At 36.2% G+C, this 16,588-nt stretch overlaps 1 protein-coding gene across 3 annotated transcripts in view; it reads left to right on the forward strand.

Moving 5' to 3' along the window:
• scyl2 (SCY1 like pseudokinase 2) overlaps positions 1-16,426 on the forward strand; it is a 29,723-nt gene extending 13,297 nt beyond the window's left edge. For 2 of the 3 annotated variants that reach the window (XM_017696959.2, XM_037540111.1), the window contains exons 8-19: positions 343-468; positions 1,049-1,225; positions 2,139-2,150; positions 2,778-2,900; positions 3,389-3,502; positions 3,764-3,896; positions 4,426-4,544; positions 4,712-4,812; positions 7,808-7,886; positions 7,989-8,078; positions 9,790-9,909; positions 10,766-16,426. In XM_017696959.2, the coding sequence (XP_017552448.1) occupies positions 343-468; positions 1,049-1,225; positions 2,139-2,150; positions 2,778-2,900; positions 3,389-3,502; positions 3,764-3,896; positions 4,426-4,544; positions 4,712-4,812; positions 7,808-7,886; positions 7,989-8,078; positions 9,790-9,909; positions 10,766-11,395 (1,824 nt within the window). In that variant the 3' untranslated portion in view covers positions 11,396-16,426. The remainder of the gene's footprint in view (positions 1-342; positions 469-1,048; positions 1,226-2,138; positions 2,151-2,777; positions 2,901-3,388; positions 3,503-3,763; positions 3,897-4,425; positions 4,545-4,711; positions 4,813-7,807; positions 7,887-7,988; positions 8,079-9,789; positions 9,910-10,765) is intronic. The other variant, XM_017696960.2, reaches the window with a different exon arrangement.
• The last annotated feature ends 162 nt before the right edge of the window (positions 16,427-16,588 follow it).

Below are 16,588 nucleotides of genomic sequence, written 5' to 3' on the forward strand. Positions count from 1 at the left end.
TATGTAAATGCATAGGTATGTGTAATGTTGTCTATTTCTGTGCATATAATGTCCCATGTTTTTTCTGCTACTAGAGGCCCTAGATTTGGCCTTGAGGACAGATAGAGTACATATGTCTAGCCATCTATCTGTCAGATGCTTTAGGGCCCTGCTATAATACCACTAATTCACCATAGGAAAGTCTTGCTAAAGCTTATGCATGGAATCAGGTCTATTGCAGAAGAGAAAATGCATCATAAATCAAAATACACAAATCTCTGCATCACATAATTGCGCCAGGAATAGAAGTGTTATATCTCTCTGGTTGTTTTCCTATGTGTCTGTGTTTTGCGTTCTTTTCAGATCCCTTTCTTTGACGATGTTGGGGCCGTGACTCTGCAGTATTTTGACTCCCTCTTCCAGAGAGACAATTTACAGAAGTCACAATTCTACAAAGGCCTCCCCAAAGTTCTGCCCAAGCTTCCCAAGGCAAGGAGGAGTGGCTGTGTCCAGCTAGACACATCTTGCTGGTTTATTTAAAGCTACACTTCATCATTTAGTCATTTTCCTTGATACAGATTAAGCCTAGTCTTGGACTAAATTGTACTGCCCATGGTGAATCACAATTGGAAATTCTTTTTATTCTAGGATTAGGCGTAATCTATGTCTGGTCCTTTGGTGATTTTATTTCTTGTTAATTTTTCAGTAATTTGCTTCTGAACTAATTATGCACTGAAATGGAAGTCTAAAGTGCCATATCTTTTGTCCTAACTGTGAATAATTTTGTAATTATTGTGAGAGGCCTAGCTGATACTGATATCAATAACTGAAAATTATAGATTTTTTTTTTTTGTATATTGGCTGAAATTTTAATATCTATCTGATGGCACATAAATACATTTTACCATATATGCTTTAATATAGAGGGCACCACAGTGGCTCTCAAGTGAATTGATGTTGCTTTTTACCCACATTCTTTTAAAAGACACATGTATGGCTGTCCTTCAATATTAGTGCTGATTCATCTTTTGTAAGGCCGTAATCTGACTGCTAGAAGTTTTCTCTGCAGAGGGTGGTGGTGTACCGGATTTTGCCGGCACTGACCTCAGAATTTGTGAACCCTGATATGGTGCCATTCGTGCTGCCCAACGTGCTATTAATAGCAGAAGAGTGTACAAAGGAGGAATATGTTCGTCTGATCCTACCAGACCTCACCCCAGTGTTCAAACAACAGGAGCCCATTCAGGTATTGCAGGGAACACACCAACATGTTTGTTTTTATGCAGTGTCAGGCTGATGTAATTAGACGTCCCATATTTATTATATATATCGCTGTTGTCGGGACAAAACCTCTCCATTTTTGTTGTTTTTCAGTTTTGGACATAATTTGAAACACCTGTTGTTGTTCTTTATATTGTGTGTAAATTTCATGATGGAAAAAAGTCTGGTTCCATTGACTTACATTAAAATTAAAGTATGTTTTTTCCTTCTCCTGTAACGTTACTATTTTGGAGATACTAGGTTTTGTTCCGACAACAGCAATATGTAAACATCAATGTGTAATATGTCCCAAATGTGGTATGTATGTATGTATGTATGTATATGTATGTATATAACATTAGAATACAAGTAAGCATTAATGCAGCAAAAAGTAAAGTATTTTCTTGTTCTTCTCCAGTAGCCATCACGTAGATTTGTTAAACATCAGCAGCCCACCTGATTTGAATTAATTAAGCACATATTAGCCAAACTTGGTATTGGATGATGATTACAAGTAATACTGGGTCGTTGAAAATTTAGTGGTTAAGGGTTAACACATTAATATACATAAAATATTGCGGTTTATTGTATTAATGCTAGTATTAATAACATTAGTGCTTTTCTGACCAGATTAATTTTTATGTCTGAGGCTTTTTGCCCAGTGCTGTATTTTAATCTATCTTAACTTGACCTGAGCAACCAAAAAAAATGGTTTTGCCCCTCATGTTTTAAAAAATAAAACACCAAAACACTTTCCATTGGTAATTACCGATGTGTTCACAGTTTACACTGACATTGTCACACAGACACACACACTCACTCTTCGATGTCCTGTTGTTCCAAAATCAGTATTACTTCCTCTGAGCTTGTCTCTTTGCTTCTTTCTTTCATGCTCTCAGGCCAGCAACATGGTGAGTGGGCTTTATGAACATGTCACTCAACCTGTTCTGATAGTTCCCATAATTTTGCTGCAGTTAATTCAGTTCCCTGCCAGTAGCTTCCAGTAATTACAGTATTAACTAAGATTATGTAGCAGTCCGTTATAGTATTCCCTCTTTTTAATATTGATTATTACTGCAGATTAGGGATGCAACTAATGTCAGTGCACTATTATTGTGAAAAAATGACTAATCGAATCATTATGCCTTCTGCCATGCTTTCATTTTGTTCCATTACAGCTTCACCATCCTTTAAATTTCTAGTGAGCGATGGCAGACAATTTTATAATGCACTTAAGCAATGGATGCTACGTTGCCCTGCTACATTTTTTTTTTTTTATCGTATTGCTTTTTGTGTAAATGACCCTGTGTGTCATATCAACTTTATGGACCACTTTTGTTTACAAGTAAATTTAAGTAAAAAAATGTGTTATTTTTGACTAATTGTTGCAGCCCTAATGAAAATCCACCCTAACAGTATATGCCTTTATAGCACATTATCTCTTTTGCTGTTCTTTCATGGGAATCTGTGTTTGTGAATTGTGCATCCCCCCCCGCATCTCATCCCCCTCTTCCCCTGCTCTCTTTTTATGTATTCAGATCTTACTGATATTCTTACAAAAGATGGACCTGCTTCTGACCAAAACGCCACCTGAAGACATCAAGAACTGTGTACTCCCAATGGTCTACAGAGCACTGGAGGCGCCTTCCACTCAAATCCAGGTAGCCATACAATAAGCAATATTAAACATACTACAAAGCTCAATGCCTTTTGGGGAGATTCATTGTTTTCAAAATCAGCGTAAGAGTGGTTAATTACAGCATGTCATGATTTGGCTAATGTTTTATTTTTCTGATCTATTCAAACCTAAAATAATGACTGCAACATCTTTCTGAAGATTTGAAACCGGTTTTAATTACCCTGGTTTTATTCAGATGCAACAGCAAAGTGATTGATAAGTAACCACTTTTATTCTCGTTTGTTGCTTCATGACAGTTTAACTGTCTTTTTTTTCTACAGTAGTGTTAACTTACTAAATCAACTTGACGATAACATGAGCTATCGTCAATAGCTTTTGACCAGACAGTACAAAATGGTTAATATGTTTAAATTATTATTCGGTCTAGATGGTTAGTCAAAACCGTATTACCTCTTCTTGCTTAGGTATTTATTAATATGAGAGATATGGTGTTCACTGTTTTGTTCACAGGAACTGTGCCTGAATATCATTCCTACCTTTGCTAATCTGATTGACTATCCATCCATGAAGAATGCACTTATCCCTCGCATCAAATCGGCGTGTTTACAGACCTCCTCGTTGGCTGTGAGTCGTGCATACTTTCTGTTGACATTTAGCCTTGTTGTGAATGCTACCACACGTCAGACTTGCACCATTTAGAATGTAGCACATTTGATGATGGTCATGTAAAAATTAATGGCAAAAGTTAAAAAAAAAAATTAATGGAAAAAATTGATATACTTGAAGTCTACATATTTATACATTATTGTTATTGACTGTCTCACATTTATGTCTTCTGTGAAATCTGTGGTTTTTTTTATGTTCCGGATGTCTCTTTGCTTGTAGGTGAGGGTAAACTCTTTGGTGTGCCTGGGGAAGATTCTGGAGTATCTGGATAAGTGGTTTGTCATTGATGAAATCCTGCCCTTCCTACAGCAGATACCTTCCCGAGAGCCAGCTGTACTCATGGGCATCCTGGGTATAATTTTATGCTTTTACTTTTTTGTTTGATGATGTTGTTAGTATATTAGTACAGACCCTGCTCTATAATTAAACCATTAGTATGTAAACAAAGTTATTTAGAGTGGTTTGTTGTGAAGTGCTTTATTCTAAAGAAACTCACGAAGTCAGAAATATTCACAGTGGTGGTAATAGGACCCAGATGTCTGAGAAGTGCCTGTTTTACTGTAGTTTTGAAGTTTTTTTACCATCATCAACATTACATTTAAAACTAAGAAGACCTGTGTAGATTCACATGAAAATGGATATTTGTATTGTAGACATTGTAACCCCTGGTTCCAATCACCACCTCTGTAAAGAAACAGGTTAACAGGTTTCTTTACAGTGGCCCACTTCTCATCAAACCACTCTGAATGTTTACATCTCAACAACTAAATTACACAGAAATGTCGAACTTGTTGGAATTTGCCTTCAAGAATTTAACCTACGATTTTGTTTAGTTGTGAGCAGAACTGCAGTGAAACCAATTCAATTCTTCCCCCCCCCAGGCATCTACAAGTGCACTTTTACCCATAAGAAACTAGGCATCCCAAAAGAGCACCTGGCTGGAAAAAGTCTGCCTCATTTGGTTTCTCTTAGTATTGACAACAACCTTAACCTCAATCAGGTAAACACTCACTCGCAATGTTGGCAATATTATGACTATGTAAAAATGTGAAGAGTTTATAAAATACATAAGTTTGGCCTAACATTACAATACATAACATTACATAACATTCACCAGTGCACTTGTTTTAGGCCCTTCGACTGATTTTTCAGTTGACTGTGTTTCAGTTTAATTCTTTCATGGCTGTGATCAGAGAGATGCTGAGTCGAATGGAAGCGGAGCACAAGACCAAACTGGAGCAGCTCCATAGCATGCAGGAACAGCAGAGGTGCCTGCCAATTCTCTTCTCTCCTCTCATCATCCTCTATCATCTTTATAAATCATCTTGCCTTATTTGTAATTGTCCTTTCCTACATAAAATGTTGCAGCAGTCTGCAGCTTACGTAAGCACTTTTCACACTCAGTGCTAGTACAGTACTGGCATGCCTTCACCTTAACGATTCAGTGTGTGCTTTGCATCAGTCACACATTGTCACTGTCAGTACAACATTTTGTATATTCAGGAGAGTAACTTTACAGGAGAAGGGAAAAAAATGTAAATTCAATGTAAATTAATTGAGAAATTATTTATTACAAGTCAATTTGGAGCATTTTTGGTCCATTTATCATGAAATTATGACACAATGTACAGGACGGTTTCAAGACACAGAATGTCAAACAAAAAAATGTCAAAAATAGAGACACAAGGTTTGGTCCCAACAGTGACAACATTCAGCACTTGTATGGTATTTTACCAAGATGCACGAGATTGAAAGTCAAGCGCTTTGTACATGATTCAGAAAAATTATTTCTGAATCATGTACCAGATGACCCCCCCACGTGAAACCTGAAAACATGACTGTAAAAACAAAATAGTCACAGAAATGTTCCCGTTTGCCAGCAACACTGTTTGTGCTGTACTAGCCACACATGCATGGAGTAGGAGTGTTTCCACCTTTTTCAAGTTGTATGCCTCTTTAATAATACACTACAGTGTTGTTTCTCATCGCAACAGAACACTTGACTCTATTAACAAAAGAAGCCAATACATTACTCAGCTCTCCCTGTGATGTACCAGCTTCTGTTCACACATGGCCATCCTGCACTGACCATTAAAATTTTTCATTTGTTTGTGAGTATTTGTATTGGCTTCGTATTCTACGTTTTACCGATTCCCTGCCATAACTGTCCATCAGTGAGGGAAAGAGTCCCTGATGCCACGTGAGCTGGTTATTGCCTTTAAATTAGGTTAATATTTTTCTGGTCATATTATTTACGACCTTGGGGCAGAAACGCATGCTCTTACATTTACTGTTGAAGAAGCAGGCTATGGTGACCATGGTAATTATAATCATAGTCATATCATAGTCACAGGAATTTATCTGGCTAACCACCGTTAAAAAGACTGCTCACTGCAGTCACTTTCAACAATATAAAACCAGTTTGTTGAAGAGCCATGTACAAAACATTTTGTTAGGATGCTACTATCATACAGCTTTATTGGTTAGGTTAATATTATTTTATAATATTTATTTGTTGTATAAGATTATTTATTGTTCAAAAAACCTGACATGTTGAATGAAACATCTTTTAAAACACTTTCTGGTGTCTAGCTTACAGTATTTCACCCTACATATTTATAATTGAATAAAATAGCAGTTGAAAGTTCTAATACAATGTGATTCCTCACTATTGAATGCTAGGGAATTGGACTGTTTTAGTGAACAAGTTCTTATTCCAAATGAAATATGAGTAATTGCTAATTTGTCTGTTATATAGTTAAATGGAAACTGCTAGATTGGTCATTGCTTCATAATTACCTTCCTGCTGTGTAGACATGTATGTGAACAAACATTGTCTAAGCTAATATACCAGCTAAAATAATTTCTAGATGCACTTAAATATGTAAAATTCTGTTATGTAAAACTAATATAATTATTATTTATTTGACAAATTAATTTGGTCAAAGAAGTAGACATTTACAACAGATTGAGGATTGCAATAAAATTTAAAGGGTAAAGTTTGGGAACTATATCAAGCTTCATAAATTGACCCTTAACAAATTAAAAAAAGCACAGTGGCAAAGTTCTGTCTCTGAAAGGCTCTGATAATGAGTAGTGAACTTTCTCAGGCTTCGTTCCTCAAAGTCAGAAGAGTAGCCAGAGCTGTTGCCATGACTACATCCTTGAATCAGCCGTTCCCCCCAGGCATTCCAACAATGCTTTCATTCTGGATAGGACTGTGATTGTTTATTTTATTTTTAAAATAAATAATTTCTGTAGTAAAGCAGTGCTGGAGTGTGCATGAGGATGAAAATTTTTCACTTGTGAAATTGCCTGTTATTCTTTGAGTTGTACATATTTTCTCATAAGGTCTTCAAAGAGGAATAAAGTGGTGAATGCCTGACTGCATTATGCTATTTGAGCTTGAACCATGAAGCTCAATACAGACCCTGCTTAGCTTGGCTTTTCTTTCTTTTTGAGAGTGATAGCGAGAGAGAGAGAAAAAACAGGCTCAAGGACAGGGCTCCATTCTGTCTATGGTGGTAGTTAACAAAGCACTTCAAAGAGAAAATCCGCTTTATTCAAGATTATAAACGTGTGTATCTGCATGAGTACAGAAATATGTGCATTTGTAATTGGGATACATTTGATCCTGTTGTAAATTATAGTTTTCTAATGTTGTGCAGCTCCATTTTTATTATTATTATTTTTAAAACATATTTTAACATGCCAACTGGCAGTTACACTATGTTAAACTTTCATGATGGCCAGGCTAATAGAAACGCTTCAGAATTGTTAGGAAAATTTTAGGTTTTTTTCTTTCCCCTGAAAAATGACCATTTCAGATATGACCTTTTGTTCTGACAGTGATGATAAACTTACCACTGTAATAAATGCTGTATAAGTACCAAGTACTTTACTTTTTTTAAAAAGTTTTTTCCTGGAATCATCCAACTTAAAGTACATTGCAAAGTCACAGTAGACATGGTAAATGAACAGACGTGTAATTACAATTACAAAGGATTAAAACACATTAATGACAGAATTAAAACACACATTTATGATCACAGGTTACAGATCACACTATTTACATTTTTATGTTTTTGTCAGCGTTATTTGAAGGCTTAACAGCCTTGTAACAAAATAATGTGGTTGTGGATGGAAAGTATGTTGTAATGTCATTTCTTGAGATAACAATAATATTGTCCACCCCGTCTTTGCAAATAATTGTGTTGTGCTAAATTGTTGATCTATCTTGTATATATCTATGATATATCTTAGGAGCCTGAACCTCTCCAACCAAATGAACCCTTCAGAAGAGACAAAGAACAACCTAAATCCACCTAATCAAGTTCGAGATGTGAGTGCTATTCTGGCTTTACTGTTTAGCCTAAAATGACTAAGCCATGTAATGTATGTATTTGACATTTGACAGTGTAAAGAAATGACCTTTTCTTTTTAGATTGACGACATCTTTGGTGGGAGCTCAGCGAATACAGGCGTGAATGTAAAAGAAAACGGCTCCTCCTCTACCGTCTCACAACCCTCTAGAGTGAGTTCACATCTGGCATATCCGTAACACAGAGACAGCAAGAAAACAGATGGCATACACCAATCAGGCATAACATTATGAACACCTCCTTGTTTCTACACTCATTGTCCAATTTATCAGCAACATTTTACAACTGTAAATTAAAATATGTAAGCAGACCATAGTAAATAATATATTTAAAAAATCATACATTGTGATTTCCAGGTTTTTTTTTTTTATTTAGATTATGTCTCTCACAGTGGACATGCACCCAAGATGAAAATTTCAGACCCCTCCATGATTTCTAAGTGGGAGAACTTGCAAAGTCGCAGGGTGTTCAAATACTTATTTTCCTCACTGTATATATACACACACACACACACACACACACACACACACACACACACACACACACACACACACACACACACACACACACTGGCCACTTTATTAGGTACTAGAAAAAGGTTAGACCCCCTTTTGCCTTCAGAACTGCCTTAGTTCTGTTAGATAGTTAGGTAGTTTTCTATCATCTCGAACCAGTCTGCCCATTCTCCTCTGACCTCTCACATCAACAAGGCATTTTTGTCCACACAACTGCTGCTTGCTGGATATTTCCTCATTTTTGGACCATTCTCTGTAAATCCTAGAGATGGTTGTGCGTGAAAATCCCAGGAGATCAGCAGTTTCTGAAATACTCAGACCAGCCCATCTGGCACCAACAACCATGCCACAAAGTTCAGTCACTTAAATCACCTTTCTTCCCCATTCTGATGCTCGGTCTGCACTTCAGCAAGTTGTCTTGACCACCTCTACAGGCCTAAATACATTGAGTTGCAGCCATGTGATTGACTGATTAGTTATTTGTGTTAACAAGCAATTGAACAGGTGTACCTAATAAAGTGGCCGGTGAGTGTATGCTGCTATATATATATATATATATATATATATATATATATATATATATATATATATATATATATATATATATATATATATAATAGAAATTTATTTATTTATTTTGCATTTAAGTAAAAATTTTTTACAAAGGCTCATGTTTTTAAAACATTTTAAAAAGTTTGGAATCACTGTTTTCATGAATTTAAAAAAGGTTTGTAATGATTCCATAATGACTAAGAAAGTTGTATCTAGAATGTCCCAAATTCAAAAAGCGCTGCTCAAAAATAAAATGGCTATTTACAGTAATGATGAGAAATGATAAATGGGTAATTACTTTCCTTAGTTCCCATAATACTTCATGTTTATAGACAATTAACTGTCTGATTTAAGACCTTCCTTCCTTTTCCCTCTTTCTCCCAAGTTCCCGTGGACAATAAAATTTGCATTTGTTTTTTTTTTTTTCCCAAAAATTCATGGTGTAAATAGACCATTACACTATGTTGTAAGTTGTTACTGAATAACAATTTTTTATTTAATATGAAGATTAATAAGTGGTGTATGTTTAAAAAAAAAAACGTTCACTCTTTGAACTTGTTTCCATTTACTATAGAATGTTTTTTTTTTTTATTCTATTATTAATCTTAACTTATTCTTCAACTGTTATAAATGATTTGTTAACTATGAAGCTATAATATGTAAGTTATGTGGGTATGAGAGTGAGTAATTGAAGTGCAGACCCACATACAGACCTCTAGATTTTCAGGAGTTAAGATTGTCCTATTACGTTTGAATTCAGATTCCCTTAGTTTTATGCGTGTGTGTATTTTTGAAGGTTTCTCTGACTCTGGAAGAGAAACAGCGTTTGGCTAAGGAGCAGGAGCAGGCCGCAAAACTGAGGAGCCAGCAACCTCTGGCACCACAGAGCGTCAAACCTGCCACAACTACCACACAGGTTCCTTGCTCTGCTTTTCTTACATGCATGTGCACAGTCTTTTTCATTTTGGAGACTCAATTTGGAGTGAATAGTCTTCACTTTATGAGCAGCAAACATAATATGGAAACTAGTGAAGGTTTATATTGCTTAGAAATGTTATGTTTAACATAATTTTCTTGCTTTACGTGACTTTTATACACATTTTTCAAGATATGAAATAAAAATGAGAGAAGAGCCATTTAACCGTGTAAAGAACCATTAAAACCATTCATTTTTTTAATTTATATGGTGTACATATAACTTTTATCTTTAATAAAGAACCATTGAAGAACTTATTTAAAGGCTACAGAAAAAGATTTGGTGATAATGGTCTAATTTCCTGCCAAAAACCTGCTGCACAAGTTCTTCATGTAAACATTGATATCAAGATTTTTATATATAGTTGTAGGCAAACATATTTTGTCCAAGGATGCCCTAACATGGTTTTGATTTTCTAAATGAAAGTAACATAAAAAATTATACGGATGTGTTTTTGTTTTTTTTTCTTCTATCATCCACATCAACAGTTACTGTTTATTTACATATTGAATTTAACATATTCGGGGGGAAAAATAATAAAATATTGCCAGTGCAAAAGTTATGGCACATTTTTATATTTTCTGTTTAACACCCCCAGACCCCCACCCCTACATTTAAAACATGTAATATGATCAGAGGTGTTTACACTTTTGAATATGACTGTATATTTCAAGTGTGAGCAAATGGTTTATCTGGGGGGGAAAAATTGTATTGTATGAAACATTTCAGTGCATTTTGCATTTTAAATTAAACACTGGATATTTGTGTAGTCATACTGTATTGATTCCTTTTCCAGGCAAAAGACTTGACCAGCAGTCTACTGAACAACATGACCTCAATCAACAGCTTATCCCTGAACTCTGGGCCTCGGACAGTGCCCATGCAGTCTGGTACACTCTCTTCTGGTTTCTCTAGTGGATCCACCATGAGTGGCATGGGCACCATCAGTAATGGTTTCAACTCCACCATGGGCTTCCAAACAGGAGGTGTGGGTATGGGCATGCGGCCAGCCACCCCTAGCCTATATGGAGGTATGGCCACCACCACCAGCACCCCGAATTTTAGCACCCTCGCCCAGAACCAGAATCAGCCTAGCAAACCTCCAGACATGTCAGCCCTGGATTCTCTCTTCTCTGCTAACAAACCCAAAGTCAGCTTGAACCAAATGGCCTCCAAGCCTGCCACAGGTGCCGCAGCACCATCCCCCTGGCTCAACCAGTTCGGTACAGGTCATCCCACGCAGACTGCAGGCGTGCAGGCAGTACCATTGGGGATGCCGGGGGTGCAAGGTGGGTTTGGAATGCAGGCTAACCCTTTCTTTAACCCACAGAACTTCTCACAACCTGCCACTGCTCCCACCATGAACACAGGGATGCTGAAACAGAGCACATCAGTCAATACTGATCTGAAAGATCTCTTTGGATAAAAAAAAAAAGAAAAAAAGTTGGACTGCCGTTCTTGTTTCCATTTGCCTAGCAAAGAGAGCTCTAAACGAAACAATATCAAGTGTCGGCGATAAGATATAACAGTGAAGGAGGTCAGTATAGTCCATCTTAACGGACCATTGTTTCATTTTGTTTTGCGTCTGGTCTATTTTGAGTAGTGTATTTCTCGTGGTGGACCTTTTTTGTTGAGCCACAGTCAATCAGAAGATGGCCACTAGCCTTAAGCAGGCAGGGTCATGCGTATTTCTACAGGTCACACTTGTCTTACTGATATCCTGCCTCAGTACTGCATATACCGTACGTGAATGTGTTGTTTTGTTTCGATCACTCATCACATACACTAGCATCTGGGCTGGAATTATCCAAAATGAGGAGTCATAAGGCAAGGTGCCGAACAAGGAAAGCGTCCTTCAATAAGGAAGAGAGTATTAATTTCCTTCTCTATAGGGCTTGGGAATCAAAGTCACATTGTGCTGTATTATGGGATCGTTCTGCAATATTGGTGGGGTGCGGTCATTGTGAACATGCTACAGATACTCATAGAGATTGCTATTTTATTTTGGTTTTTCAGAGATGTCCTGCATAAAAGTGAATCAAATGAAAAGAGGTGTGTCTTAACCCACTCCAGAGTGATGCTTAAAAATCTTATATGGATAAAAATGAACCTTACTGACGGTGTGGATCCATACAAACTCCCAAAGTGAAATGAATGAAGTCCATGTACAGTTGATGAACAGTTATTCCCCCTCTGCCACTATCAAATATAACTTACATGTTTTATCTCGCTGACATTTCATACATTTAAGGCATTTAACTCACTTATTGGCATGTCTCACTCAGTCACTGCCATATTTTAGTAGAAAGGATTTATAAAACCTTTGATTTCACTCAGGCACTGACATATTTCACACAGTTACTTGCATATTTTACTCTTTTACTTTAATCTTTGGTTCAGCCAATGACCAATTTAACTGGAGAGAACTTACACAACCTTTGATTTAACTTGGCTACTGACATACTGGTACATTTTACTGAGTTTTTGGTATTTTGCTCCCCGCAGCTGAGTATATAGGCAGCCTTTTAGCAACACTGTCTGATAGTTAGTGAACTAATGACTCTGCTAAGGTACTGTACTATAGTAAACCCCACTAAAATACATGTGATCTCATGTGTGGCTGAAGCTCGCACTGAAGAGGGAGTCGGTATAAAGTCTTGAAACAGACTAGGCTAGGTTCATCATAACTTCACCTCATACCTTTTAGATGGGAAACAGTTTGAGTTAGATAGCCAATGCCAAATTCAACTTTCAGCATCATTTAGTAAATTTATTTAATTATACCTTTAAAACTAGATCAATAAAATGAGCTAGAGTTTGATGTTTATCCACATTGTTTTTTTTTTGTCTATGCTATTTAACAAGAGCTGCATCCATCAGTCAAAATCAAGGAAAGCAGGTAGGGCATAAAAATTCATTCAAATATTCAGAACCAGCCTACACTGACTAACCCTGCCACAGTGACGGATCCCTATAAGACACTACGTCATGACATCACATTCCCAGGCCTTAGTAACCGGTTAGTAATCACGGGTTTAATCTTATTCATTCCTCAGTTTCTCTTTGCACTTTTTTTTTTCCCTCTCTGCCACGTTCACTCACTCTGAGTTACCTGCTTATTTGAAAACTCAAAGGCTTTTAAATGCTTTTTATTTGCAAACTAATTAGAAGAATACTGCAGCTTTTTTCAGTCTAATCTCAATTTCAGTCTAATCTAATTTCACCATGGTTCTCTATAGGGATGAAACAATATAGAAGCTGTAGCTCAGTGCAATCTGATATTTTTCATGTATGTATCTACCTATGCCCTAAATGCTCGGCTATTCCGGTGTACAACAAATACATCGTCAAATATTAGTTTAAAATATCCCGACGTCTGTCTGATGTTTAATATTTAGGTATTCAACGTGTTTATTAATTAGATGATATTGGTATCAAGAGATATTTGCTTAAGTATCTAAATTTCATTCCAATATTATTGTGCATCCCTAGTTTGCTCACTTGAAACCCACTTGGTTTCAGCACCTACTTGGCTTCTATTATAATTGTGCTAGGAGTCCGTTGGTTTTCTTTTTCTGAATACAGGGAAAGTGTCTGTTGTAATCAAATGTGCACTACAGGTGCAGCAGACCCAGATCAGGTTAAAGAAAAACACAAATATTTTTGTTCATCCAGGAGGCATCATAATACTATTCCACCACTGAGAAGATTTAAGATGACTGTCCTTTGGCTTTGTGTATACAGGCTGTTCTTTGTCATTTAGCTCATTTTTTCCTCACACTAATCATTCACACCTAGTCATATCTTTTGAGATCCGGTTTGAACCACATTCCCCTAAGGATGCTTTTATTTCAGGAACTGAGCACATCAGTAGTATGTAGGGCTGACCTGAAAAGCATTTTACAGCATGTTTCTGAAAAGTACTGAAATTCTTTCTCAAAACCAATAAAACCTTGAAGATGGTGATAGTTGCATTTCATATTTAACCCTAATTTTTAGAATGTATGTTACTGCTGTTCAAAATATGTCTAGTATGTAAGGCATGTAGCCTGTTGAGTGGATGATTCATCAAACCTGTTGTGCCTCCATTGTATACCAGCCACTTGTTGCAACTTTTGCACAGAGCATTATTTTAATCGTCTGTTTCTTTAAATTGTGATGTCTTTCTGAGGCATCTCTGCTCTTTTAGCTTCAGCAGCCACAATTACATACATACATACATACATACATACATACATACATACATACATACATACATACATACATACATACATACATTCTGTTGATAAGATCTCTTGTAGTTTTGGCTACTTTTTTTTTTTTTTTGGATCTTAATGTTTCTTTAAAGACTAAATAAAAAACTTAAACGAACATAAATAAATATGTGAGTTCAGGTCAGCCCTAGTAATCTGTTTAAAGTTATGTAAATTTTTACCCTGCTGAGTAGTTGGGGTTAAGGAAGGAGGGAGAGGGAGAGGGTCGGTAATTTCCAACATTTCTCCTGAATCTCTGCCTAATTCAGTTAAGATGTGAACAAAGTTATTCAGGGTGGTTTGATTTGAAATGCTCTGTTCTAGTGACACTTACTGAATCTTGTTCACAGTGAAGAGTTTGTCTCCAAAAGCTACCTCACATAAAGCTATTTCCTGAAATGGTTGTAAATTTAGTTCATAATGCCTGAGACATGTTTAATACATGCTCATGGACATGCAGAGCAAAACAGAAAATGAATAATTTCTAGATTTACCAGTTTTACCATCTTCAACATTATGTATAGAAACTGAGAAGATGTTTAGATCCATTAGTCATTTGGATAGTAAATAAAATGGCTATACTTGGGTTGTGAGCATGATGCCTGGTTCCCATCAGTACTGGAAAAAAAATCAGCGTTGGTTCATTCTGGAGAAACTCACTATTTCCCCTCAAACCGCTCTGAATGACTGTTTACATCTACTGTACTAGAGTAAACCCTGCTAATATCCAACCATTAAATTATGCAGAAATTTGGAATGAAATATTGAACTGTGAATGTGAGGGAATTTATTTATTAGTGTTTTGGGTTCTTGTTTTCTTTTTTTGAAGGGGGATATTTATATTCATGAGTGTAATCTGCAGTTTGAGGAAAGGTTCTTTTTTTTTTTTTTTTTTTTTTTATCAAATCTGCAGATGAAAGTGCATTGATGGGGCACAAACCATAATGGAGTTTGTTTCGGTCATTTTAATAATTAAATAGAAGTCCTTAAATGCCAATAAAGTTGCATATAAATATAAGAAATCTTTTAAAGAAAAAGTTAACTGTCATTGATGGTATTTGATTAGGAATTTAGTCGTTTATCTAGAGATCGAGTCTATAATTCACTAAATAAAACAAAGCTTTACTGGCCTTTAAAAGCTTCATTAGAAAGGCAGTATATGTTTTGTTAGTACCTATGTTTGTCCGACTGGTGTCCTCTTTGTATGTAACGTATGTTTTGTTTGCTGGTTGCATGTTACTGATCATACCTGCACTGGAGCCCATTGTGACGGTAGCATCAGGACAGAGGGGGTGGAGGGTTAAAAAAAAAAAAGAAAAGAAAAAAAGGCCAACTGTACCTTTTAATTCCTCATCATGACCAAATAGAGAAATAGCTGCAACATGGTGAGCCAGTCTTCTAGAACTGTGTATAGTATTTACATATCATATTGGATGAAGTGTATAATATATTGAGATTAATTTGATATCAGTTAGGATTTTTTTTTTTAATATATTACCTTCAGATCACTTTCTCAAAGGGGACCTCTATGAGTGTATGAATGGAGAAAATAAGCCTTATGAAGAGAGGTGTGCAATAATAGGTCTTTTGAAGGGGTTTTGTAAAAGGCTTGCTGTGAATGAGCGTTTTAGCACATACAGTTTTCATATATGGGCAGTATCTGGGCTTTGGTTTCAACAAATAAATGACACACTGGGTTATCATCACTACAGCAAACATAAAGCAGTTCCATTGAATTATGAGCTGGTTAAGAGTTAATGTAAGAAAACCTTTGGTGGAGCCAGACCACATATTTGTAATTCAGAAATTTCTTTATGGGAAAACTGGACTTTGCCCTCTGTCAAATGGTCCGATTCTGATTGCCAACGCAACCAGTTTGACACCTAAATGAATGAAGAAAAACAAAACAAATGAAAGCCTATTCTTCTATCAGAACCTTTATATTCTACCAATGTAATATGTGTACAACGTGGCATCTTTGTGAACTTTGTATTGTGTTACGAGGTTGTATTGTCTGAAGTTGAGAGTTTTCATGAAAATCTGTAAATATTTATCAAAATACACATTGACATTCTCTTTAATGCCTTTTGATCACTTCATCGAACAGACCGATTGTGTACATTTCTAATTGCAGTGTGTAGTTTTGGTCAGAAAGAATAGAGTTGATGAATAGGTTGAAGGTTTGAATAAAGCTCTTCAAATAATGGGGAAAAAAGGAAAGAACTTGCTTTTTTTCTGGAGATTAAACCTGATGTATGAAATTGTCAGATACATGAATAGTGTATTATAGACAGTACTGGAACCTGTGAAGCAACCTAGGCTGGTACCTAAGATGTTGATGGTGGCTCCAAAACGAGTTAGCAACA

This window comes from Pygocentrus nattereri, chromosome 1 (assembly GCF_015220715.1).
Source record: "Pygocentrus nattereri isolate fPygNat1 chromosome 1, fPygNat1.pri, whole genome shotgun sequence".
In the NCBI taxonomy this organism is placed as follows: domain Eukaryota; kingdom Metazoa; phylum Chordata; class Actinopteri; order Characiformes; family Serrasalmidae; genus Pygocentrus; species Pygocentrus nattereri.